The following is a 23,837-nucleotide window of genomic DNA, read 5'->3' as shown; positions in this document are numbered from 1 at the left end:
AAAGGAAAATTGATTCGTGATAATCACGTATGCCATCTTCTTTGTGTGCATGAAATAACGGACCGAAATCGACGTTTCTGGAACTCGCTGCTTGGTAACAACTATGCGCTTGTAACAGCAACCACGTCTCAGTCCGCATCGGGGACCAGGCCGCGCTTCGGAACCGATGGAATGATGGCGGAAATAAAGATGTGGCGGCACTTGGCAACGATGTATGTCGCCGAAGCGAAGTGACTAACGAACCCTCGATATCCCAATGGTCCTTTCGCCGAATGTTCAAGAACGCCTAACAAACGCGTGGATAGTGGGGATATCGAGGGACGACAAATAAAAAGAATCGGATTCCGCCGAAAGTCAAGTAGTCGTAAGAGCTTCGGTCTTGAAAAGTCGCGTGTGGAGTTCAGAAGTGAATTGTAGTTAGTGTAAACCAAGTGCTAAGAAATAAATTCTCTCTTTTTATTTCTTTATTTTTATCTTTTATTTTTCGGCTTCGATTTCTCTTTTTTATTTTACGTGACACGCTCGTCGATACATTGTATATTTTCCGTCGGACAAATAAGACGATCTATCTGCGACGCTGTAGGACCGCGAGCGACGGTTAGAAATACGGCCTATACTAAACCTATGGCGTAACAGTATCATTATCTTTATTATTTTTCTAAGAAAGAAACTTACGATGTTGTTTGTGTAAATACATGTGAATATAAAATTTGACAATATAATTCTGTACCCTTTTCACCTGATTCCAAAACAGCTTACAGTATATATATATTTTTTCTTTTTGATAAAGTATTTTAATTAATTGGACCGTAATACTTCATTTATTTAATCGAATAAAACTTGTTTGTTGCAGCAACGGAAGACAAATTCGATCTTACGTATAGAAAGAAGACTATAGATAATAAGGATGGGGTGGAGATAACGTGTATGGCAAAAGGATTATATCCACACCCCACCCTGGATATATCCATCGAGTAAGTACTCCAGCAAGCTTTTCAACCCCTCAACCATGCACTACGGTAAACTACCTAATTTTCTGATACTTTTGGATCTGATAAAGACGAACTTCCGCTTCGTTGTTAGCGAATTAAACGTCTGTGCACGAAACAACACGATACGTGTTATCATTTTCGTTAAAAAAAAAAAAAAGAACGAAACTGTAATTTACAATTACTCTCGTCGAAACACACTCGAATGTAAAGCGAAAAAGTAAAAATTATTCTTGAATTTTACACGTCCGCAAAATTCTCATTTTATGGTAAAAGAAATTAATGATTTAACGTGTTACGGAGTATGCTAATGACGAATAAAAGTTGGTGTAAAATAACGAAAGCAACCAGTACGCGTAATAATTGTAAAAGCGTAAGAGTTTTCTGTTAAACGTTGAGAGAAATAATATTTTATGTAGTCGATGTAATAATTTAATAATAGAAGCTCTTTTGCATGGATCAAGCGTAACAAAAGTATGTAGGAAAAATATGAATGATAAAAACATTGAAACGAAAACAAACGGAAAAATTGTCTTATTTTAACGCTGCAAACCACTCAACGATAACAATGAAAATTATGAGATTCGTCTTGTAGCACTGTGTTGTCTGTAATAATAAACCTGCAACACAGACGAACCGTATAAAGAGACAAAGCGAACGGTTAATTATATTAAATATGCATTATTATTACTATTGTTTTAAACATAACGTGCAGAATAAAATATCGAAAAACAAAATTATAAATTACTTGCATGTTATAGAAAAATTCAGCGTTATTTCTATCCAAATTAATTACTGTTTTTTCGTTAGAAAACTTGTCATAACTTTGAAACCTTGCACGCGTAACTTGGAATATTTGTCATCTTGAATAATTACAATTTGATTATTCGAGACGTCGATGGAAACTCTAAATTCTATTTACGTGCAATTTGAAATTTCTTTCTAACGAAATAATTCTTCCATTCGGCAATTAAAATTTCTCAGGTCTTAGGAATTAAGTTCACCTCTGTTCTATGCTTAAAAAAGATATAGAAGCTTAATTTTAAAGGACTTCTGGTTTCAAATTGAAAGTGCCTGAATATTATTCCAAAGGCCAACGATCAGAATTTACAAGAACAACAAGAACGCTAACAACGGCGAAGCAAGAGACGGGCGTGCGTCTCCGAAATAACATTAACATGCTAATGGCCGCTCATTCGGCCGACATATTGCATGATATTTCAGGTTGAGACGTGACCGTGATAATTTTGCAAACGTCGCTTCTATTGCAGGGGTGTCCCGGAAAAGCAAACAGCAAAGCCCACTGTTACGTTGCGTCACGATGGACTGTACGATATCTTATCACGAACGACCTTACTGGACGAAGATTTACCGGAAGCAGCGATTGTCAAATGCTTGCTCGGTATACCAAATGCGAACTACAACGTTTCCCACAAAACCGTCTACTATCCCGGTTAGTATAAACGTATTTTAATCTATCCTATCTATCTTCGTCTCTCTATCTCTACGGTCTCTGCTATCTTTCTCTGTCGCACGCTACCGGAAGCGTTTTACCTTCGATCTTTTCATATTGCGGCGAGAAAGGGGAAGAAGGAAAAAAAATGGAATAGCTCGTTAATGAGGTTGGGGGAAGGGGAGAAAAGAGGAAATGCGGGCCGCATTTACCGCGAATTAAAGACGTTTTATTCTCGCGTCCCTTGGAAAATCGATTTACGTCAACCCTTTAATAGGAACGCGACTCAGTTTGCCCGGCAGTTTCGCGACATAAATATTTACCCAGCCAAGTTTGCGCTTTTATAACCGCGATAAATTCGCTGAGTGGTTTTAATTGGTTTACCTTAATCTTCTTTTTCAACTTTTTTCAACTTTTCAACGCCAACACTCGCAAGTATATATGAAATTCGCGATAGTTTGCTCGATAACGATAAATGTATTTCTCGATCGCGGAACAAGACGTTACACGTGGTATTTGTGGTGATTCGGACGTTTTAACGTTAAAGGGTTAATTATTAGCTAACCGTAGCGTGTTAGAAAACTCTCCATACGATTATAATTATTTATCATTAAGTATGAAAATTATCTCTTCTCTCTTATAAAAAATTCTAACGTTTCTAAACGATTTAAGATCTTCCGTTCAAACAACGACGATTAACATACATAAAGAGATCGCGGGAGTACTTTTCTTAACAATTATAGCTTCGATTCAACGATACTGAAAACGGAATTACGAAGCCAAGTATATCGTCATCGTCGAACGCTAAACATGTAACTTTTCGCAGAGTATCGCAAAGCCCGTCGACTAAAGCTGTGCTACTAAAAAATTTCATCCACGTATTTACCAAAATATAATGTGACGAGCGTCGAGGTAGATAACGCGTCATCGATGTATTTCGACGTTGTTCGATAATATTCGAAGAATTCTCCTGGCTCGCGTGCAATTGTGTCTCCTGTGTGTACATGTTTTCTGTACCGTGCAACAAACAACAAGCGTCAATATAACAAACTAAACATGATCGATTGTCAACGAAATCAACCCTGTATAGATATGAATGTGCAACGTACGTGTGTACCTATCTGTGTAAATGTATGCGTACGAGTGTACATGTTTATGCGCGTGTACGGAGCGAGCGTACGATACGCATCGTTCGCGTCACGTACTACGAAACGTTAACGTCAACGTTGAATTTCGAAGCGATATCTTCCTTTGGGTCAGTAAATAAACCACCCCCTACCAGCGATTCTGGCAATTCACGTGTTATTTTTTTTTTATTTTTCACTTTTTTTCTCTGTCATGGCTCTATCTTTTCGAGTACGATACACGAACGCGCGTGGAAATGTCGCAGCCTTCCGCGTCTCTGCTTCCGCGAGGAAATATTGCAAACGCCACCAGACGGACTTCCGGCCGAGCACGTTCTCTTTTGACCGAATTAGTTTCTCGCGTAGTAGGATAATAAAGTGACACGAGAAATAACGAGAACTACAGAGATGAAGTAATCGCGAGTATCCCGTAAAAAGTCGAGTTTCGTAAAAGTTCGAGCGGAACGCGAAATAACGTTTTACGATCGCTTAACTAAAGCGAGAAATACGTGGGACTCGTAGCGAAGGAAGGTTCAAAGTATTTGATGTGTCGTACGGTATCTGCTTGAAGGGAGAAAACGGGCGACTATTTTTGTTCGTTTTATGGTTTTAAACTAGTTTCGTTAGCTTCGCGAATATATACGTTTCTCGAAGAATAAATCGACGAAATTTTCTAAACGATTAATTAAAGATCGTCATTTGTGAAATATTTAAAGAAGAGAAAAAATACGCATTAAGCATCAGAAGCAAATAAAAGGAGTTTTGGCAAGTTGGTCGTCGAATTTTAAAATCGCTTATCATATTCTTCGACTACAGTAGTCTGTATTTATACTCCTGTAATCTTGTAATCGTGAAAATTATCAGGATAATCTCTTTTTCTATGAATATACACGGGAAAAGAAGTAGGAAATGTAATTTGTAGGAATGTACGTGATAAAGGTAAGAGCCTTTGAAATCTACCTCCGTGCTCTTGAACGAGAAACCCGGCAGAACCTAAAACCTTGTGGCCTTAATCACCATTCTGGACGCAACCGCGAGCGTCGCTAGCCAAAATCATCTTAATCAAGCGTACAGCGTTTCGGCTTATTATACGTGTCCTGCCATTATCCTGGCAACGTCTGATCTCGGCAAGATGACATTCCAGCGATGGCAGTCGAGTTCAAAGGGCAAAGTCCTGAGAGGACCAGCCCGCGCCGATGGGTCAAGTAGTGGGCGTCGACAGTCTTGGCGTGTGCATCACGTTTACTCACAGACGGCCGGTGTATTTTGCGGTGAAACTTGTAGCCACGTCCTTCCTCTTGCCTCGTTATCATCTCGACCGAAGAAGGGTTTTCAGTTCGTCCGGTTGCAGCCGTGGCCACGCGGCGTAGACGAAGAACGAAAGGACTAAATTACACACAGGCTAAATTGCTTGTACTCGCAAGCAGCACGCCCCGTCTATTATCGTCCAATTTTCTCTCGCTTCGCTGGACTAAATCTTCCTGTCCTCCTTCCTCCAACCAAACGTCTCACGAGCTTTTCCACGAAGAATCCAGGGAAAAAATTCACGGAGGTCGAATCCTCCTTCGTGACATACGACTCTACGTTATAGAAGAACGGTGCGCGATTCGCTTTCACACGAGAGTGGATTCTTCGTTAGACCCTTCGTTCGTCCCACGTGTTTGCCAATTTGCGCCCCTGTCTATTCGACAGCCGCGCACGTGACGAGCATCGCGATCCGCGTCGCTAACTCTCGCCCGGCCGACTTATTATTGATACGTTCTACTGGTCACGCCGTCTACGGCAGAACAGATGCGCGCAAACTTTCACCGACTAATAACCACCGATCCCAGCCGCTTGATCCGGAGGAAGGTAGAAGGCCGGGCAAATATCGTTTACCAAATTTTTTATCGTTGACTTGATATGAAATGGTTGATTTGAATCGCTTAATACCTTGATATAAACGAACGAACGAACGATGACGAATTATTTGTCGTCAGAGTGTAGTGTGTTCTAAATTCTGTGGAGAGAACGTCTAAGAGTATTGGTAATTTATGTGGTCAGCCAAATATCGACCAGCTGTGAATAACAAATTTCTGTCCTCCAGCATGGAAATAGCGCAGAAAATATAATTCTCCCGTGCTGTCTAAACTTCTTTCCGTCGTCACCTCTTTATATCCTTTTTACAACCACTTCCATCTCCGAATTATCAATCGATATATTTTGTAACTTTAGCATACGAAAAATGTACCAATGGTAGATAGAGTTATAATCGAATCAAACGAATCCGATCGTTAATTCGTCTTTACTATTAGTCGTATATACAATGTGAGACGAGCGTAACATTTTGCAATCGAATTTGTAAATTACGCGTATGTAATGTTTATTATAACCGACTAGTAAAGTATAGAGAAAGAAGAATGCTTTATATACCTTATATATATTAGAATTATTTTTCGAGATGAAAATGTCTTATATCTTTGTCTTAACAAATTATTAAAACAGATTTCGCGCTACGTAAATGTATTATAAAAAGTTAATAGAATAACGTCATTCTCGTTGCATGAAGACGATGTAATTACGAAATTCATTTTTCCAAATGTAATAGACGCGAGAAACTTTGACTTTTCGCATTTCTCATTGGATAACTCGTGCTGAAAACTTAGTTCCTTTACGTGATTATCTCGCTCACTTGTCACGGAACTAGCATAATAAAATTAAAGGACTCCTAAAGTTTCCCAAGCATTATGTGGTATAATGCAGCGCTCGTTTAACGTTGCGCCAAACCGCAAAACATTAATTATCTGGCCGAAGGAATATTCCGCGGAAATATATTTATCTTCTGTTTCCATCTGATGCAATTATCTCCGTATACTTTCAAGAAAGAAAATAGAGTAGTTGGAAACGAAACTGTTACGTTTTGACCACGAAATGTCCGTTAATACAGTACAAAATATTTAAAACATGCTTGCGACACGTCTAAACCTCAAAGCAAACTGACCCATTTCCAATCAGAATTTTATTTCTTTTATTTGTTGTTACGCCATACTGCGTTTATACTGCGTTTACAAAACGCGGTATGAATATGTACAATTAAACGAATGCATGCGCATATTAAACATCTTCGTAAGTTTCACCAGATTCGTTTAGTCTTTCCGTTGATCGTTTATTTCATTTCTTACTAACAATTTGACGTTCTCAATGATCTTTGTTTTTTACCACTGTCAGACCGTCCAACGATACAAATAATTAAATCACTTAAATTAAATATAATTATAATTATATATACGTAATACAGTTCTTATAATAAATAGAAAATTGCTATAATAAATTACACCGCTTCCGTAGAATAACATGTACACATTAGGAAAATGAGTATCTTGTACCCGATAGAAACCCCACATCTGTTCCTTTTCTTAACTTTCATTTTCTATATTCTTTCATTCTTTAATCTTCGCTTCTTCTCTAACAAGAACAAACTATACGTATAAGGCGTGGACGTTTAGAACGAAATTCGTGTCTAAACTTGTATCGTTTGTCTATGTGTTTTTTTTTTTCCTAACGAAACTTTTTTAATATAACAAATTAAGACTGTAAAGCGATATTAATTGTACCGTTACTACCAAGCTAAACTATTAGAACGAACTAACTAGTCGTGATTAACCAGATACGTTCCTCTAACATTCTAACTACCCAGTTCGTAGAAACATATATGCTTACTACTTGATGGACGCGATATGTGGTGTTTATTGTGCAGGAACGCCTACTACTACTTCAACCGCTACAACGAAGCTGCAGCACAAAATGGAGATGAACGCGCTAAACGACTCAGAGGCTGGCAATGGTGGTGGTAAGGCTTGTAAATTTCTCCTCGTCCATTCACGACATCACCACCATAAGCCACCATCGTTCATGAGAATTGGAAACTTTGACAAGATTGATCTCGTTGTCTTTCTTGCGTACGGGATTCCGATCCCCGCGACCCGATCCCATGCCCAAATTTCCTCGTGAACGCTTGAAAATAGCTTTAGATGCTCGGGGCCATGATTTCGCAAGCGAAGATTCCGCAGGAACCCACCGACAAGAAGCACTCGGTTTTTCTGCCTTGAACGGTTCGTAGCCAAACGTTTCGGTTCCGAAAAACATTCACGTGTGTCCAAGGAAATCTGTTTCTTTTCTCGGATGAAATCCTGGAATCGAAACTGCGAAGCGTACAGATATCGTGAAAACGTGGATTTTTCATAGATTCTGCCAATAGATTGTCGGATTTCAATAGAGTCGAGAAAATTAAGAAATATTAAGATTATCTCCTCTTAGGGTTCGATTTACTGTAATATTCTCTTTTCTCTTCTTTTTCTTTTTTTTTTTTTTTTATTTATTTGGAAACGAAGAAAAAGTTAAAATCGATTTAAAGATTACTTCTTAGTTTCCAGTTCGCTTTGAATCAAACAGGAACGAGATTCTCAAATATCGTTTTGATGTTCTTTATACGAATAAGTATATTCGATAATCGATATTATACACGTGAATATCCTTTCAATTCAAAAAACCGTCCGCTTCGGTGCATACGTTTGAACAGCTTGTTTTTAGCATCGTGTTTTCTGCACTCTATCGCACTTTGACATTTATTCTGAGGCACCAAACGCTGTTCGATGCTCTGATCATGTTAGAATTGTTAACCATAGGCGTACAAATACTTCCTAAGTTCGTTTCACTGCTTGCATCCGATGTCCAATTTTTATCTCTGTTCTACGTTTTCGATCAGTGTTACATACGCATCGTGAAACGCGTTCAACGATCAACGGATAAAAGAAAGTTAATTTTGATCTCGACGCAGTAGAATAATAGTTCACGTATCGAACAATAGTATACCATAGTTCTGTTTGTATTATTCGTTTTATTTTTCTCTTTGATTTCATACAACAGAACAACTTGGTTAAACATTTTTGGTTACCATATTTTTAACAAAATTGTTTTTTCTCTTTTTAATTTTCTCCGAAATAATTTCATACAAGATACAGCTCAATCTGCTCAAAGTTCTCGAACGATGTAACCCAAATTTCAAACATCTCGAGCACGGTTAACAACTGTGCAACGTGTCCTTCTGCTAACACGCCTCTTCCTCATCGACAAGTAAAATATTTATACGCTAATTATGCCAACCGGGCTAACAAAATAACAAGTATTTGCACATAATATGCAAGAGGAAATACAAACAATTTCTAGACATAGTAAATAAATAAACAGCAGGAGTCCGCAACGTGCTTTATAATGGCAACTATGTTTCTTCGTACATATTCTATCAAGATTAATGTTTGTATAAATCCACTAACAAACGAAGCTTGTGAACAGGCTAGTGTCTTTCTGAGAAATAGAACATAAATATTTAGCCACGCGGAAGATTAATTCTCAAAGAGTGGTGGGTAATAATTTTCGATACAGGTGCGGATATTTCGGTTGCTTTATGATTTATTACACCCACTTCTGATTCATCGCCTCATCTTTCGCTTTTTTTCCATTTTCCCTTTTAATTAATCTTTCTTTTTTTACTCTTTTTTATGTCGTTTAAAGATACACAACTGTTGAAGTGATCGCCACTTCTAAGAAACATAAAAGATATAACTTAGAAAAAACGAAGCTGGCACCCCGCTGGGGGTAGCCACATGCTATATTTATTTTTATTTTATTTTTTTTCTTCGCCAATAAGATATAACACTTTACCAAATGTCCATAAGGACAAATTGTAAAATAACCAAAATAATAAAAAAAACTTCTAAGAAAACTATACATTTGGTCTTCGGTTTTCTCAAGGTCATCGATAGCACATAACAAAAGAATGCGTCGATGACAGACCATAAGCGGTACACGTGCGACGTTGGTTTCGGGGTTCTTTTAGTCTTAGCGTGAGGATCTGGACCAGCTTACATCGTATTTCACACTTTGTACTTTAATATTCACAATATATATACTTACAATACCTTGCAATTTACCCACGCGTTACTTTAATTCCACGTACATCGAATAACCTTAACAACAACAAACAATTGGAGTAACAAAAAAAAAAATTGCTCTGAAACGAAAGTGCTTTTAAAAATGAATGTTGTAGTCTCGCGGGTCGATAATCGCGATAAGCGAATCATCTGGAATTTCCTCGACCAATCGATTTTTCGTGATACGGTATCGGTTATATCGCGTTTCTCATTTCCTCGACAGAAGACTTATTTCCTCGCACGCCGTTCCTGGCAAAAGGAAGCTGGCGAATTTTTGTGTAATCACCGAGTTCTTTTGCCGTTTCTTATCACGCAAAACGACCGTTGCAAGCACAGTTTGCAACGTTACTCCTTTAAACGACCCAAGAGACAGAGGAAAACACCTAGAACGTACGATAAATGTTATCTAATTTGTGTAAAAAGTGGGGCTCGAGATTCTTATTCAAAAGCCCGCTGGGTTGAAGATTTTATAAATGAAAGTGAATTTGTTAGGAGAACGAGAAAGAGAGATATTTTAATTCGATGGGACGGGCAGAGGAAATCACGCGGGAATCGCTTGGTAAAAGGTATTTACTTTCGTTAACAATTCTGTTTAACGTATCCGTTTGAAATTCAACTGAATTTCAAATATTCCGTCCGCTGGTAAAGTATTTAAATTCATCGAGAAAAAAGAAGAAATATTGGCCAAATTGACAAAGTTTTACGCCGCGGGATGGCAAAGACAAAAAATGTGCGACAAGTAGGCAATTTAATAAAAAATTCAGAAACACTGAATCTCGCTGATAAACTAAATTAAATTCAAGCTGTATCCTTCAAAACGAAACTGCGTCGAATGGAAGATTTAAAAAAGAGTATTTGAAGTATCAAAAAATATACTCCACCTATATTATCTCTAAATCATCGTACAAAGCTGAAGAGAATAATTATGAAATACCCAAGAATACAACACTGCAGCTACATTGTTTCTGAATTTCTCGGAATGCACGCGTTTAAAACCTGAGCAAACCGAAACTCAAACTGAAATCCAACCAAACCGACAAGGTTTCTTCGTCGTAAAAAAGAATTCAACTCGCCAAGAAAATACCTTAATTCGTCTCATCCTTAACGCTTCAACTTTTATTTATTTCGCTCGTATAAAATAAAGACTACAGAGTGTAAAAGGAGAATTTTTATTCCATCGAAGATAAAAATCCAAACTTGTAAAGGCTGAACGACGTGGCGTTTAATTTCGATCGCTTGCAAATTAATAAAACTTTGAGTTTCCTTCCGACGACGACCAAGAAAAAGAATAAATAACGTACGAAGACCAGCTACGTATATAGAGTAGATTAATCTCTTCGTTGATAATCGAGCATCACCGAAGGATACGGTTAATAAACTAACAGCGGCGTAAGTTCTGGTTGAAGGGGATGAAGGGAAGTGGCATTTCCTCTTGAAGCTCATCAGCTGGCATTACTGCGCTACGCTAATAAATAGCCGAAGTTGAGGTTGCGTTAATACCTTCTCCTCTTACACACTGGCGCACGAATTTCCTCGGTGATAACGCTATCAAGCAGTTTGCCGATCCATATCGCCGGCAACGCGTTAAAGTTTCTAGCCGAGCATCAAAGGGGAACGGCGTGTGTAACTTTCTTTTGCCGCGTAATACGGTGGCAGGTCTGACGAAAAAAGAGAAAGAAAAAGAAAAAGGATTTTAGAAGGACGAAGCAATTCGGGAAACGTATCGGCTTTTCTCGAATACAGGAGAACGCGGATAGATTAGTTTACGATATCTTGTTCAATTTGGAAATATATATAGTAATCGGAAAGATAATATTTTTACTTGGTCGTAATCTTGTTCGTTTTAGTGTCATTCGACCTATGTACTTATAACTTTTCACGTTTAACCCTTTGCATTGGGAATTTTATTTCAATTTCGTTAGCAGCAGCTCCCAACGCTTTTAAGTGTTTTATTTGAAATTTACTTTAACTAAAAAATACGAATTTAAATAAATAAAGAAAGAAATTCACTTAAATAGCAATTTTATTCACACTATTGTTGTATTTTGTAATTTTTCAGTGTATGATATATCTTGAAACAATTTCCAGCATGCAATCCTGATTTTCTTTCGCACGTTTTACAGAAAAAGGTGGACATGAAAGAATGTCGAGTGAAACTCGACAAAGGAGCTTCTGAGAGAAAAACTAATGTCCAGTCACACTCGACATATGAGTGCAAAGGGTTAAGCTTAGTTAAAAGTTCAGTCACAATTTTTCTTCGTCCTAAAGTCCACTCGAACGTACTTGAAAATTTGCGATATCGAAATTGTTAACGTATTAAAAATCGTTTCTATGATAATTCAGTTTGGTAGGTTAATTTGATTTGATTTTATCAAACATTTTTATCAAACATTACATTTCTGATACAAAATTATTTTCAGTTTAAATAGAGATAAGTTGGTATAATGGTTATCGAGCTACTACTAAGGATAGAGAGCGATATTAAATATTACGATATTTCATCGATATATTAATTAATAAGCAGTGTATACATAAAGAATTTTTTAATTCCGAAACCGACGAGTTTTATAAATTTTGAAGTGAGAAAATTAGCTAATATTATTCGAGAACGGTGTATCTTTATTTTAACCAAATAAAAATTACGAGATGATCGATTGATTTCGTCTGACCATATTGAAATGACTAAAATCCCGTTTATACATACACACCGCTCTGATATGTGTTATTTATAAAGTATACTATAAGAAAGGAAAAGAACAAGAACAAAGAAAAGTAAGGTGCAACGTTGAAATTAGCTAAGAATTGCCAAAGTATGTCTTTCAATTAATTGGTAGCGCGAATCATCGGAAATCATGCTCATAAACACGTTCAACGTGTTTCAGCTTGAACGAGATTGGATTACGTTAATACGCAACGTGGATCTAGTTAAATTTCATAGATGCCAGACGTTTCGTTTAAAAGCTTATATCCAGTTTAGGAAGTTTCTTCCATTTGATCATTTTAGAACAGAGCAAAATGAGCAATAGACAAAGAACTTGGAAACTTAATTTCTACTTGTTATTAAGTTAACACAGACGGTCAATGCTTCTAACAATGTACACTAATTAGCCATGGAAGTTAGACCTCGTTTGCATCAGATAGCAACGCCAGTGGATCATTATCATATGGATACGCTATAACTGCACGAAATCAGCAGCATTCAATTTCAACTCCCTGCTGTCTCCGTGATTATGGACGACAGAAACTAAAATTGCTAAGTGTTTCCATATATACGAATATATTCTGTAATTAAATCCCATTAATTTCAAATACAAAACATTCAGTATGAAACTTATATATTAACACTAGAACTACCGATAGTTAACACGAAGCTATTTCTACCAAAACCAGTCAAAATGGCCGGCCTTTAAAAGATATGTAATAATAGAATATTTTTATATTTATTGATTTATTACTTTCTCACAGGGGCAATTCCATGTTATGTAGTACATATTTGGTATTATTAATCCATCTGGGACCATCATCCTTAAACAAGAATTGACATATTGACATTATTCTTTTAGCTATCGTTGCGAAAATTATTACACTATTGCGGAAAAAAATATAACACGAAGTAGGAATTTTAAAATAAAATTGTAAAACCAGCCAATTTGACAGGTGTAATAGTGCTAGTGTTAAATACCAACGTTTCACTTAAAACGCATGATTATTGAAAACAATGATCATTCTAGGCTACTTGTTTGAGTAAACATAATTTCATCGTTTAATGCTATTCGTTATTCCAACTGAGCTGATATTAACACTTTGACTGCCATGTTGGTCATATATAACCTATCACGGTGGTCGTTGATGACCGAAGCGCTTGAACTTCTTACAATTGTAAAAATTGCATAAAAATTGACAGTTACGGCATTTTGAATATAATCGATAAATAGAAGATACTTTGAAATAGAAAGTGCCCCATTGAGCAATTAAACATTTTTATTAGAACGTCAATAAAAAAAAATGAGAACAAATCTTGCATCTAACGGTGCACTGTTTGCATCCATATCTTTGAGAAATAATCTACGAATATTATTATAAACACACCTTAGAAAATAATCGTAAATGCTGCTTTATAATCGTTATATACAGAATAAGCAAATACCTTTTACTAATATCTTCTACACGTGTCAACGATACATTCTGGACGTTTTGCTTGCGACGAAACGACGAATGCGAATGGTTTGTTGAAATAAACGAAGCCTTGTTACAATATGTCGCTATCGACTGCTACCAAAGCGCCACGGTGGTCACCCGTGACCACTAATGAGATAAACAGTCCATTGGAGAAGAATGTTGTCTTACATCGTCAATACAAAATTATTAGTTTTCCATTATATGCTTTGAATAATAAAAATACTCCCGTGGCGCCCTCAGCGAAACATATAATTTCGACGTGGCAGTCAAAGTGTTAAACGGATCAGCTATAGATACATATCGCATCCTTGTTTCAAGAGTGACACAACTATAAGCACCAATTTGTTAAAAATATTCAAGCAACAGTCTCCGAATATAGTACGGTACGGTATTTCGTGAATGTCTACAAAGGGAATAATGTTCCTGGAGCAAGATCAAAATCGTTCTCGTCACTTGTAAACCTCTAAAGAATCCCCAAGCACTTTCATATAATTGCAACATAAGAAACACGTGTTCCGGTGTACGTTAATTTTATCACAAGAATATCATACACAAGTACCTACACTGTATGTTCCGAGTTGCATTTTTAAGCATACGAGCCATCTTCTCTTGTCTTCTTCGACTTTGAAAATCTCAAAGATTCAAATTTCCATTGTAAATCAAAGAAATATCGCGAACAAATACAGCAGAAATTCCATCGAATTTTTATAGCAGCGCGATTCTGCGACGCTAAAGCAAGATATATCCAGAGTACTCGACTTTTCCAGAAGCCAGAAACACAACTGCGCAAGAAAAACAACTTCCACCGCGGATGATTAAATTGTTGGAAGCAACGTATACGCATCGTACGCGACGTGTAACGTTCTTTTCCTCGCGGAAGATTTCTCCCATCGAGTTCACCGAACTTGCCGAAACGCACATCGTTATGGAAGAAACTTCCAACCGAAGCGACGATTAAATCGTCCGACTGTACGTTTTCGAAACGCCCACGAAGCACTGCTCCACGTCGACGATTAAATCTTTCGCCGGGCCATTTCCGAAGCGTCCTGTACTATTGTTACGTCCGCTCCTGGCTTCTGTCTTATCCCTCTCCGTGTTCCACCTCCCCGTTGGCCAACGATTAAATCGGCCAACCATGGAAAAAAGTTTCGAGCAATGGAAACATTTCCCAAGGTAACGAAGGAAACAATAGGTAAAACAAGGAAGCTCGCAAATAAGAGAGTAATTAGCCGTGGCGGTAGTCGGCGAGTTAATTCTTATTGCTAATGGAAACCCCTTCTGCTGACAGGGGGTGAGAGAAGAAGAAGAAGAAGAGATAAAGCGAAACGGCCCGGTTCGCGGAACACATTCCCCTAATTTAAGGACATGCAGTTTACATTAGCGGTTCCTGACTTAGCGTAACGTCGGTGTCACGAACAAAGTATAGCGGCGTTATACCGCTGTCGTATCTCATAAACTTTTCGCCGGATCGTAATCAAAGCTTAACGGGCCACCGTAAAAGAAAATGGTATCCGCGACTATAATTTCCAGTCGTGAAAGATACTTTGCAGCGCGCTGGCTCATCGGCATGTTTATCGACGTGTAACGCATCGGTTAACCGGTCCGCCGGTCGATTACGTTTGAAATAATAATGCACGCAAAAAGCACGCTATCGATCGCGGTGATAACGACCGGGCAAGGAAAAGAAATTGAGACGTGAATTTCCTCTGATAACGTTGGAAAAGAATTTTTTTGAAAAGGGATATAAGCGTATATATGAAGTTGATTAAATTGCGAAAAGTATCAACGATGTAGCAGCTGATTTACGAATTTTAAACTCGTGTTTTATTCGGCAAGGAAACAGGATATGTTCGAGAAGAATTCTTTGTCGCAAGAGGATGCAAAGGAAAATAAATTGAGTTTTGTAGACGAAGTTAAACGGAGATTAAACGATTATTTATAACGTATGGGCTGATTTCGATCGTTCTATATTTGCATTTTGTTAAAATGGCAACTGATCGTGACAGAGATATGAATTTTGTTTTTTTACCAAGTTCGAGGAGATTTCCTTTGTTACGACCGTTCGCGGAGAGACGCGATCGCGATCGCGAAAACGCGTCAGCGGGAAGCGTAAATTCTCGCTACGATTCTGATAATCGACGCCACGAATCAGTCGTTCCACTGTTTCAATTAGGATAACAGAGGTAGTTCAAATGATTGTAACACTGAATTAACAGGGTTAATATAACCTACTATCTCCAACAATATTTAAAATTATAATGAACACGTCACAAAAGATTTAACGGTGATACAATTAGTTTGTTACTGTAATACTTCGACCCGACTTTATGATATTTCTCGATGTATCCGTTTGATTAAGCGACCTCGATTTTATTACTCTCAACCTCTCGATGCATTCGGTTTGAATCCTCAAATAATACTGACTGCCCTTCGAACGTTTCCTTTGTCTTCTCTGGGAGACGACCCCCACCATGCTCGAGTCTCGCAACTGTTTGCGCCTATGATCAAGTATGCCACCTTCTTTGTGTAAAATAACGGACTGAAGGCGAATCGATGTTTCTAGAACTCGCTGCTTGACGACAGCTATGCGCTTATCGCTACTTTGGGTATATTTCGCCGGTCACGTAAGACGATCTGTCTGCGACACTAATACCAAGGAAGACGGTTAGGAACACGGCCTATAGTAAGCCTCGGGACGTAACATCCTTATTGGAATGGAGTATAGTAAAAACGCATAGATATACGAAATCGTAGTACGCGCGATCTGCCAGTTGATTCGAATGACTTTACATTTATATTTTATTAGATTTTCGAGCATTATAACGCAACTGCACTAGCATCAACTACAACCAGCAAGGATATATAGTAAATAGAGGAACGCATTGAAAATACGTTTCGAGCAAATGTTAACGTTAAGATATAAAAGTACATTTCCTTCTTTTGACGCCAATTGTTCTTTGATTGCAGGAAATTTCGCCTGTGGATTGTCAATTAACGTCCTGCTAATCATAGCGCATCAAGCACTGGTCAACATGTTCAACATGTTCGACTAATAGGTAAGTAAATGAATATATAATATTTTCTGCGTTAAATCATTTCAAATTCAATTTGCTTATCTCTCATGGAATTTGATACGTTTTACGTTAAATTGGCCTACATCCTCTGAATAAAACATCAAAGAGTTGTAACTTTTTCAGAGCAGGATAAACGTAGTTCAAGCAGCTAATTTCCATAAAATCTTTTACATTTTTCGAGCAACGATCCAACAACTTCGTCGTTGCAATTTCACAAGCATTAAACGTTATATAAATTATGCAATTCTTTACGAACTCTTTTAAAGATTATTTTTAAAAATCTCCCGCTTCGAAGTAAGTAATTAGAAAAAGCTAATCTACATACTTCTAACGTAACAAATCTCTCTTCTACTTTGACTTTCGTTTCTACATACGTAGACGATTGTCACGTACGTCAATTCATTTAAGTAGCAAATAATTTTCGCTAAAGTCCACCTCGTGCAAAGTATCGTTTTATCGACGAGATATTAGATTGTCCGAAAAGTTTCTTTCGTTTTATAAGGAAATAATAGACACACAATGTTCTTTGTTTTATATTAGTTTCTCGAATCATGCACGAACATAGTAATAGAAATAGAACGAAATGTACCATACCTAGTTCAATAAAATAATATAAAACAGAAATTGTTGTTTCTCTATTATCACTTTATGAAACGAAAGAAACTTTTCGGACAACCTAATATTTCCATCTAGAAGGGTCCAAAAATATCATTCGAGGAACAATTTCCGCCATAACGAAATAATCCTCGCCAGTTTTTTACATCCCTGCGGAAAGATTGAAAATTTCTTTTTCACGTGATTTCACAGAATTCAGAACACGAAACTGTATATCCTGAAACATCGAAAGAGACGATATCGCAAAGAAGAGACTAAGGAAGGAAATATCGATTTTTTCAAACGTTTACAATAGAATTATATAAACGTATGGAAAGTACGTGTAGAAAATTCATAATGAAATATTTGATTGCAGGTGGTCGTTTAAAACGCAGTGCAAAGCGACTGACGGACCGACGTGTGGAAGCTGCGTCGTTACGCCCTATCGTCTTGTACCATGATACATTGCCTAAGATACTTATCAACAGACACGGTGTGCCCACGTTAAATGTTGTTTGACAAAATGCGACAGAATCGATCGTCGGACGTCGAACGCCGATCAACGTACGCGTTCGTCGTCAGCACGAGAAAGTCCTGTTTGTAACTCCGTACACATACATACGTATACATGTAAACACACGTTCAACAGACAAATACGGTTAACACACACGATAACATACAGAGAAACACACAAAGATACATTATACGCGCTGTTTAGAGTGTTATTTGTACTCGTAATGAAATTCTAGTTTATCGTGGCTAGCGTGCACACGATTTAAAACCAAAGATATAGGTAAAAACCTGTTGATAGAAAGGAAAGACGGAGAAAAGGAGAAGGAGAACGTTCTTCGTAGTATGGCGTTGTAAATAATGTTCAAGATTTGATGATCGTATTACAGTTCGAGTCATATTGTAGACTGTGTTTGTTACTCTTCGTGTTACGTCAGATTCATAATATATTGTTTAAACGATTAAGATGTATGGAACTTTGCATACGATATACAACAAATAAGATATTATATATATACATATATAAATATAAATACGAATACGAAGATACGATTAAACAGATGAAAAGAAAGCCGAGTGGATATATATATATATATATACATATTGATCATACGTAACTTGAATGTGTAATTATTTTAATATGTGTAAATAGCTGCGACAATATGCGGTATCAAAATGCAAGCGAAGAGGCGATTACGACGAGTATTTAGAGCCGAAGGATAACGACGATGTTGCGCGGGAAATGAAAAATGAATTGTACAGTTTCCACGACGATATTGCGACTAACTTTATCACGTGTGTTATTTCTGATCGCGAAATGAAAACGTGACAATTATATTGTAACAATGTGAGAAATAAAAATATATGCTAACGAGAGAAAAAAACAAAATTAGAAGAATTTCGATGTACATGAGACGATAACGCTGGTAAAGTCGATGAGTTTAATTTATCGATTTACCGAAATAGTTGGAAAGCTCGCGCAGGTATTTTTATCGTTGTATTATTATTATTATTTTAGTTAAACGAGGGAAAAAAGAATTAGCGTATAATTTTCTTTATCTCATTTAGTTTCTATCTTCGCTGTTCTGTGAATTATCATACCAAAGATAAACGTGAAAATACCCGATCGAACAGTGTCCAAACTGTACGCACCAAAGTTTCTCGTTGATTAAATTAGGCCTAATCTATTGAGTTGGCAAGTAAGTGATCGCGGGTTTTGTCATTAGGTGGTATTCACAAATTCCGCAATCATTTAGTTGCCAAGCCAATATAACGTATCTTTCGCTACGGTATGTAACAGACGCCAGCTAAAACTTTCCAGGAAGATTATACATTGACCTAGGAAAAATCCAAGTTTTCCTTTTTCGATAAAAATATATATTCCTTCGTACGTTCAACGATCGAACACGAACGAAATATAAAAGAGAGATTTTGTTATTGTTGTTGCGATCGTTAATTAAATTCGACTGTTGGAATTATCGGTAATGGAGGCTGGATGCGCACGTAGCGAATGTAACGTTCAACGGAGAGCAAAGAAAGGATGAAAAAACGGATTATAGTAGACGTTATAGTTGTAAATAAATTGCCCTCTGTAGCACTTCTAGTCCTTTAAAACACGGAAAGCCTATCGGACGAAAGGGAGGAAGAAAAGAGGAAAAATTCTGTATTATAATTTCGTGTACGAACATCCGACAATTTTAATTATGCAGATGCTTGGATAAGAAAAAAAGAAAAAGAAAATTTTCATTGTTTGTAAAGCGAAATACATTTCTGTACCAAAGAAATCGCTGGACGGTGTATCTTGTGTCGTTGAATATTCCAAAAAACGTTCGTATCTTCCAAAGAGATGCCGGATATGACGAAGAAAATTAACGTTCGTCTTTTCCTCTACGTCGAGAAAAGACGGAAAAACGAACGAACGATACACTTGCCGCAAGGAATATAAAGGCAAACCGAATTTATTTCCCGGGGGACGGTATCGGAAATATATGTATGTGTAACGCGTGCCTCAAATTAAAAATAGGGTAGCTGATAACTTCTCTGATGAGTTTCAAATTTTTAGCAGTCTTTGAGAAAAACAATATTTTCATAAAGGTTCCAATTTATATATACACACACATATATATATATTATTAAGTAATTGTAGCCTCGTTTGAAAAGTTTGCTATACTAATTAAATATCGTAAATATTTAATACCAATAATAATAATGATAATAATAATAACAATAACAACAATACGTTATCATTTTCTTTGTTAACATCGATACTCTTCGATAATTAAAATTATTAAGCGACTAATTTGCTCTCGAGAATCGAGCAACGAATGTTTTTTTATTTTTACTAACTGATTTTTTAATCTTACCTTACGCGGTAATTATATTGTAAAAGAATTCACGCAATTCTTCGACCTCGTCGCTTTTTCCGAATATTTTCAATAACGTTTGTAGCGTTTAAAACATTGCATAAACTGTAACGATTTTAATAAATGAGTTCTGTTTCATTTTAACGATGCACGTTCTGCTTATTCGTTTCGTTCCATCTCCGCTGCCTTTACCGGCAGGCTCGTCATTTTTATTTCGCAAATTCCAACTTTGCCTGTCTGCGCGAGATAAAAGATAAACTCGTCACACTTTTACAATCGAATATCGTTAGCGTTTGTACTTGAGAATTTATTGGTTACCCTGGTTACAAACTTTTGCAAATTCCGCTCTAAAAACTCGAGTCTTTCGAGCGAACGGCTTTCGACGATAGAAACGATTGGAAAGATCGTAAATGTGTAAATAAACGATTTAAACGAGCCGACAGTTCGATCAAAATACGAAGATTTATTCAGTTATCAGGTGAAACGCTCACACGCAAAGGGTTAACCTTCCGTAACTCTTCTTGCGTATGAAAAAAATTGAAAGAAAATCGTGCGCAATTACGTTCGTTTCATTTAATCGACAGAAAATAACGGATATTAATTAAAGAAATTGATATCGAATCTGAACAGATCAAATTATTAAATATCAACAAACCTTTTGCGTCTGTGTAGTTCGAATGATCGGCATCGATACCATGTAATTTTATACGAAGCCCCCCCCCCCTTCTTACTTATGTCTTAATTACTTCTGTAAATAACGCAATTAACATGTATATTGAATTCACTTACGTGTATAGAGGTTGTAAGGAAATTTTAGATACAAATTTTTTAGAGTAATAGAACTTATTGAAAAATAATGAAAAATATTTTAATAACGACGACGATTTAACCAGCTAATAATCAACACGATGATTATTCCTTCGGTAAATGTCCAAATTCACTCGGTTACGAACGCTTCTATTTATCTATTTCTTCGATATTATGAAACTTGATATCTGTTCGAAGATAGACGATGTGAACGTGCGAAATACGAGCGATTATCGAACGTAACGTGAGACGAAGAAATTGATATTTACGTTTCTCCGGGAATCGTTCGACGTGTTGTAGCAAGTAACCGGAGAAAACACGCGCATCTCTCATTTCTTTCAATATGTTCTATCGACGCACAAAACTTGTAGCCATAATTCCTTTGCCTCCTGTATACAGTATAAGATATTTCAAAATCGAGCAGACCGATTGTAAAAGCGAATTCTTTACGTTGAAACGTGCGCGAAGAAATTCTCGCTTGGCCGAGGATACTGCGGTGCCAAGCTCGAACAGTATCGCGTACGAATCTGAAGCGATCAGAAAATCGTTTACGGCGAGAAATCGACAATTCTTTTCCCTTCGATGGTAGAAACGCGCGCAATGTATCGAAACGAGGAGAATATGCTTTTATAATTGCTCTATGTAATTTTGAAAAATACACGAACGTGTGTACGAGTACATCGAACTCAAACAATTCACGAACACGGAACCAACATGGTTGTTGAGAAAATTTATTTAAATCTTGAAAAAGTGAATGGCGAAACGATAAATGAAAATATCCAAGTAACAAGGGAAAGATAAACGTGGCCGGCGAATATCTGAATAAAATCAGCCGTATCGTTGAATAATTAAATGTTGATAAATAAATTGTAAATTGTCTCGTTATTCGCCTGATTTACGCACAGATTACTAGGACACACAGAAAGTGTTGAATCGTCTGGACGAGCTGCTAGACATCGGTTCGTACGGACCGAGTGTTTCGTTAAAGTCGAAAAATTGCATTTTCGTTTTCTATAAATCGTGTATCGTTTGAGCCAGACGTACGTTCGAACACTGGATCAGAATTAGCAGGCGCGCAACACACAAACAGGCGACCAATTGTATCAACGTCGTATGTTATTGTAATCCATATTGTATATATCTGTGTATAAATGCGAATTAAAACGGCTATAGAGATAGATTATTTCGTACTAAATACAGGCGTTTAAATCGGTGTTTCACGTATGGAATTGCATTTACGGAATGTACTCGCCTAAGCCTGCGGATACCCCGACGAACATTTCGATAGCAAAGGATTACTTATTGACTTGTTATTCCTGTCCCAGCTGAGCCTTCGTTTCGTTTCACTGCTAATTTCAAATTGTATATCGTAAACGGCACACGTCCATGCTATTACTTTTCAACGCTTTATTCGTATCGTCGTTGTCGAGCGATCAAATTTTTATCGGCGAAGAAAAACGAAGAAACACAAGGTTTGACGATTTTCTATCACGCGATACGTGTTGATTCGTATAGATTTCTTTCGTTTATCGTACATTTCATCCGACCAACAAATCACGAATATTTCGAGATCGATGGCTATGCTCTCGTTTTACCTTGTACGAACGTAAAACATCTACCGATTCGAGAAACATTCATGGCCTTTTCATTACGTGAAAAACCATGAGAAATTTCAGAAATCTATTCAGACGATCGTACGCAGTGCGACGGAGAAAAAAATACCATTGTCCTCTTTCTTTTTCTCGAGAGTTTATCGCCTGCAAAAGAGAATCCTACGGATTAATAACACGAACATAAAAATTATACTTTGAACGGAGAAATTTATCGTGAGATAATTCTTCGTTTTTTGATTTACGAAGGAAATGTTTTCCTACGGTCTATTTGTATATGTATACGTATGTATATTTATTTATATTTTAATATTATTAATGTTAGCAAAACGACGTAAAAAGTTTATTTCGATAACGAACAAGTTAAATGCTAAAACGTTGTATTTCGATAGAACTGATATGTAGCGAATTTATGAAAATGAATGTTTCGTAAAAGTGTTTACGATTACTGTGCATTCGTGAAATTGTATTTGACGAAAGCCATCATAGATGATATTTCTGTATTAAATTATTTTACCATGTTATGAAACGAAAGATTAACAGAAATATGTGAAATATTCTAAACGAATGAAATGCCAATAAGAGCTTTTATCGTGATCGTTATACGTTAAGTAACACATTCGATTTACCAGTCGAGACGATTAACAGAGTATTAATTAAAAAAGCATTTGACTGCCATTACATTAGATCCTGATCATTCGTCGATTATATCATGTAAAATAATCATATTCATTTTTGCCAGGATAAACGATGAAAAGAAATTTACCCGGTATTACTGATCGTGTTAATTGAAGATATTATTAATTGAGTAATCCACACGCAGTTAATATACGAGAAAAAGAAATGGAAAAAAGTGTCACTGTGTATTTTCGCTGTTTTATAAATAAATAGAAAAATATATTACAAAACCAAAACTCTACATGTGTTGTTTTATCTTGAATATCTTGTAAATATATTAATTATTTCACAAAAGAGAAAATTAATTATTATAGAATATATCGTACAATTGAATTGTGTCCTATAGTATATTAAATGTTACATACCGCGATTACACGTGTTGGAACTAGAATTTTTGACGTTATATAACCTAATAAAGATATAACCTAGCAAACACGAAGATGACACCCCGCTGGAGGTAGTCACCTACATGCTATATTTTTATTTT

At 36.7% G+C, this 23,837-nt stretch overlaps 1 protein-coding gene across 2 annotated transcripts in view; it reads left to right on the top strand.

Moving 5' to 3' along the window:
• The window catches only part of LOC132907400 (uncharacterized), a 538,994-nt gene extending 518,591 nt beyond the window's left edge, over window positions 1–20,403 (top strand). The window contains exons 3-7 of one of the 2 annotated variants that reach the window (XM_060960471.1): window positions 854–974; window positions 2,261–2,442; window positions 7,303–7,395; window positions 16,682–16,770; window positions 17,759–20,403. In XM_060960471.1, coding sequence (XP_060816454.1) covers window positions 854–974; window positions 2,261–2,442; window positions 7,303–7,395; window positions 16,682–16,767 — 482 coding nt within the window. In that variant the 3' untranslated portion in view covers window positions 16,768–16,770; window positions 17,759–20,403. The remainder of the gene's footprint in view (window positions 1–853; window positions 975–2,260; window positions 2,443–7,302; window positions 7,396–16,681; window positions 16,771–17,758) is intronic. The other variant, XM_060960472.1, reaches the window with a different exon arrangement.
• The last annotated feature ends 3,434 nt before the right edge of the window (window positions 20,404–23,837 follow it).

Source organism: Bombus pascuorum, chromosome 5 (assembly GCF_905332965.1).
Source record: "Bombus pascuorum chromosome 5, iyBomPasc1.1, whole genome shotgun sequence".
In the NCBI taxonomy this organism is placed as follows: Eukaryota; Metazoa; Arthropoda; class Insecta; order Hymenoptera; family Apidae; genus Bombus; species Bombus pascuorum.
Note: the sequence above shows the minus strand (reverse complement) of the source record. Positions and strands in the feature narration are given on the sequence as shown.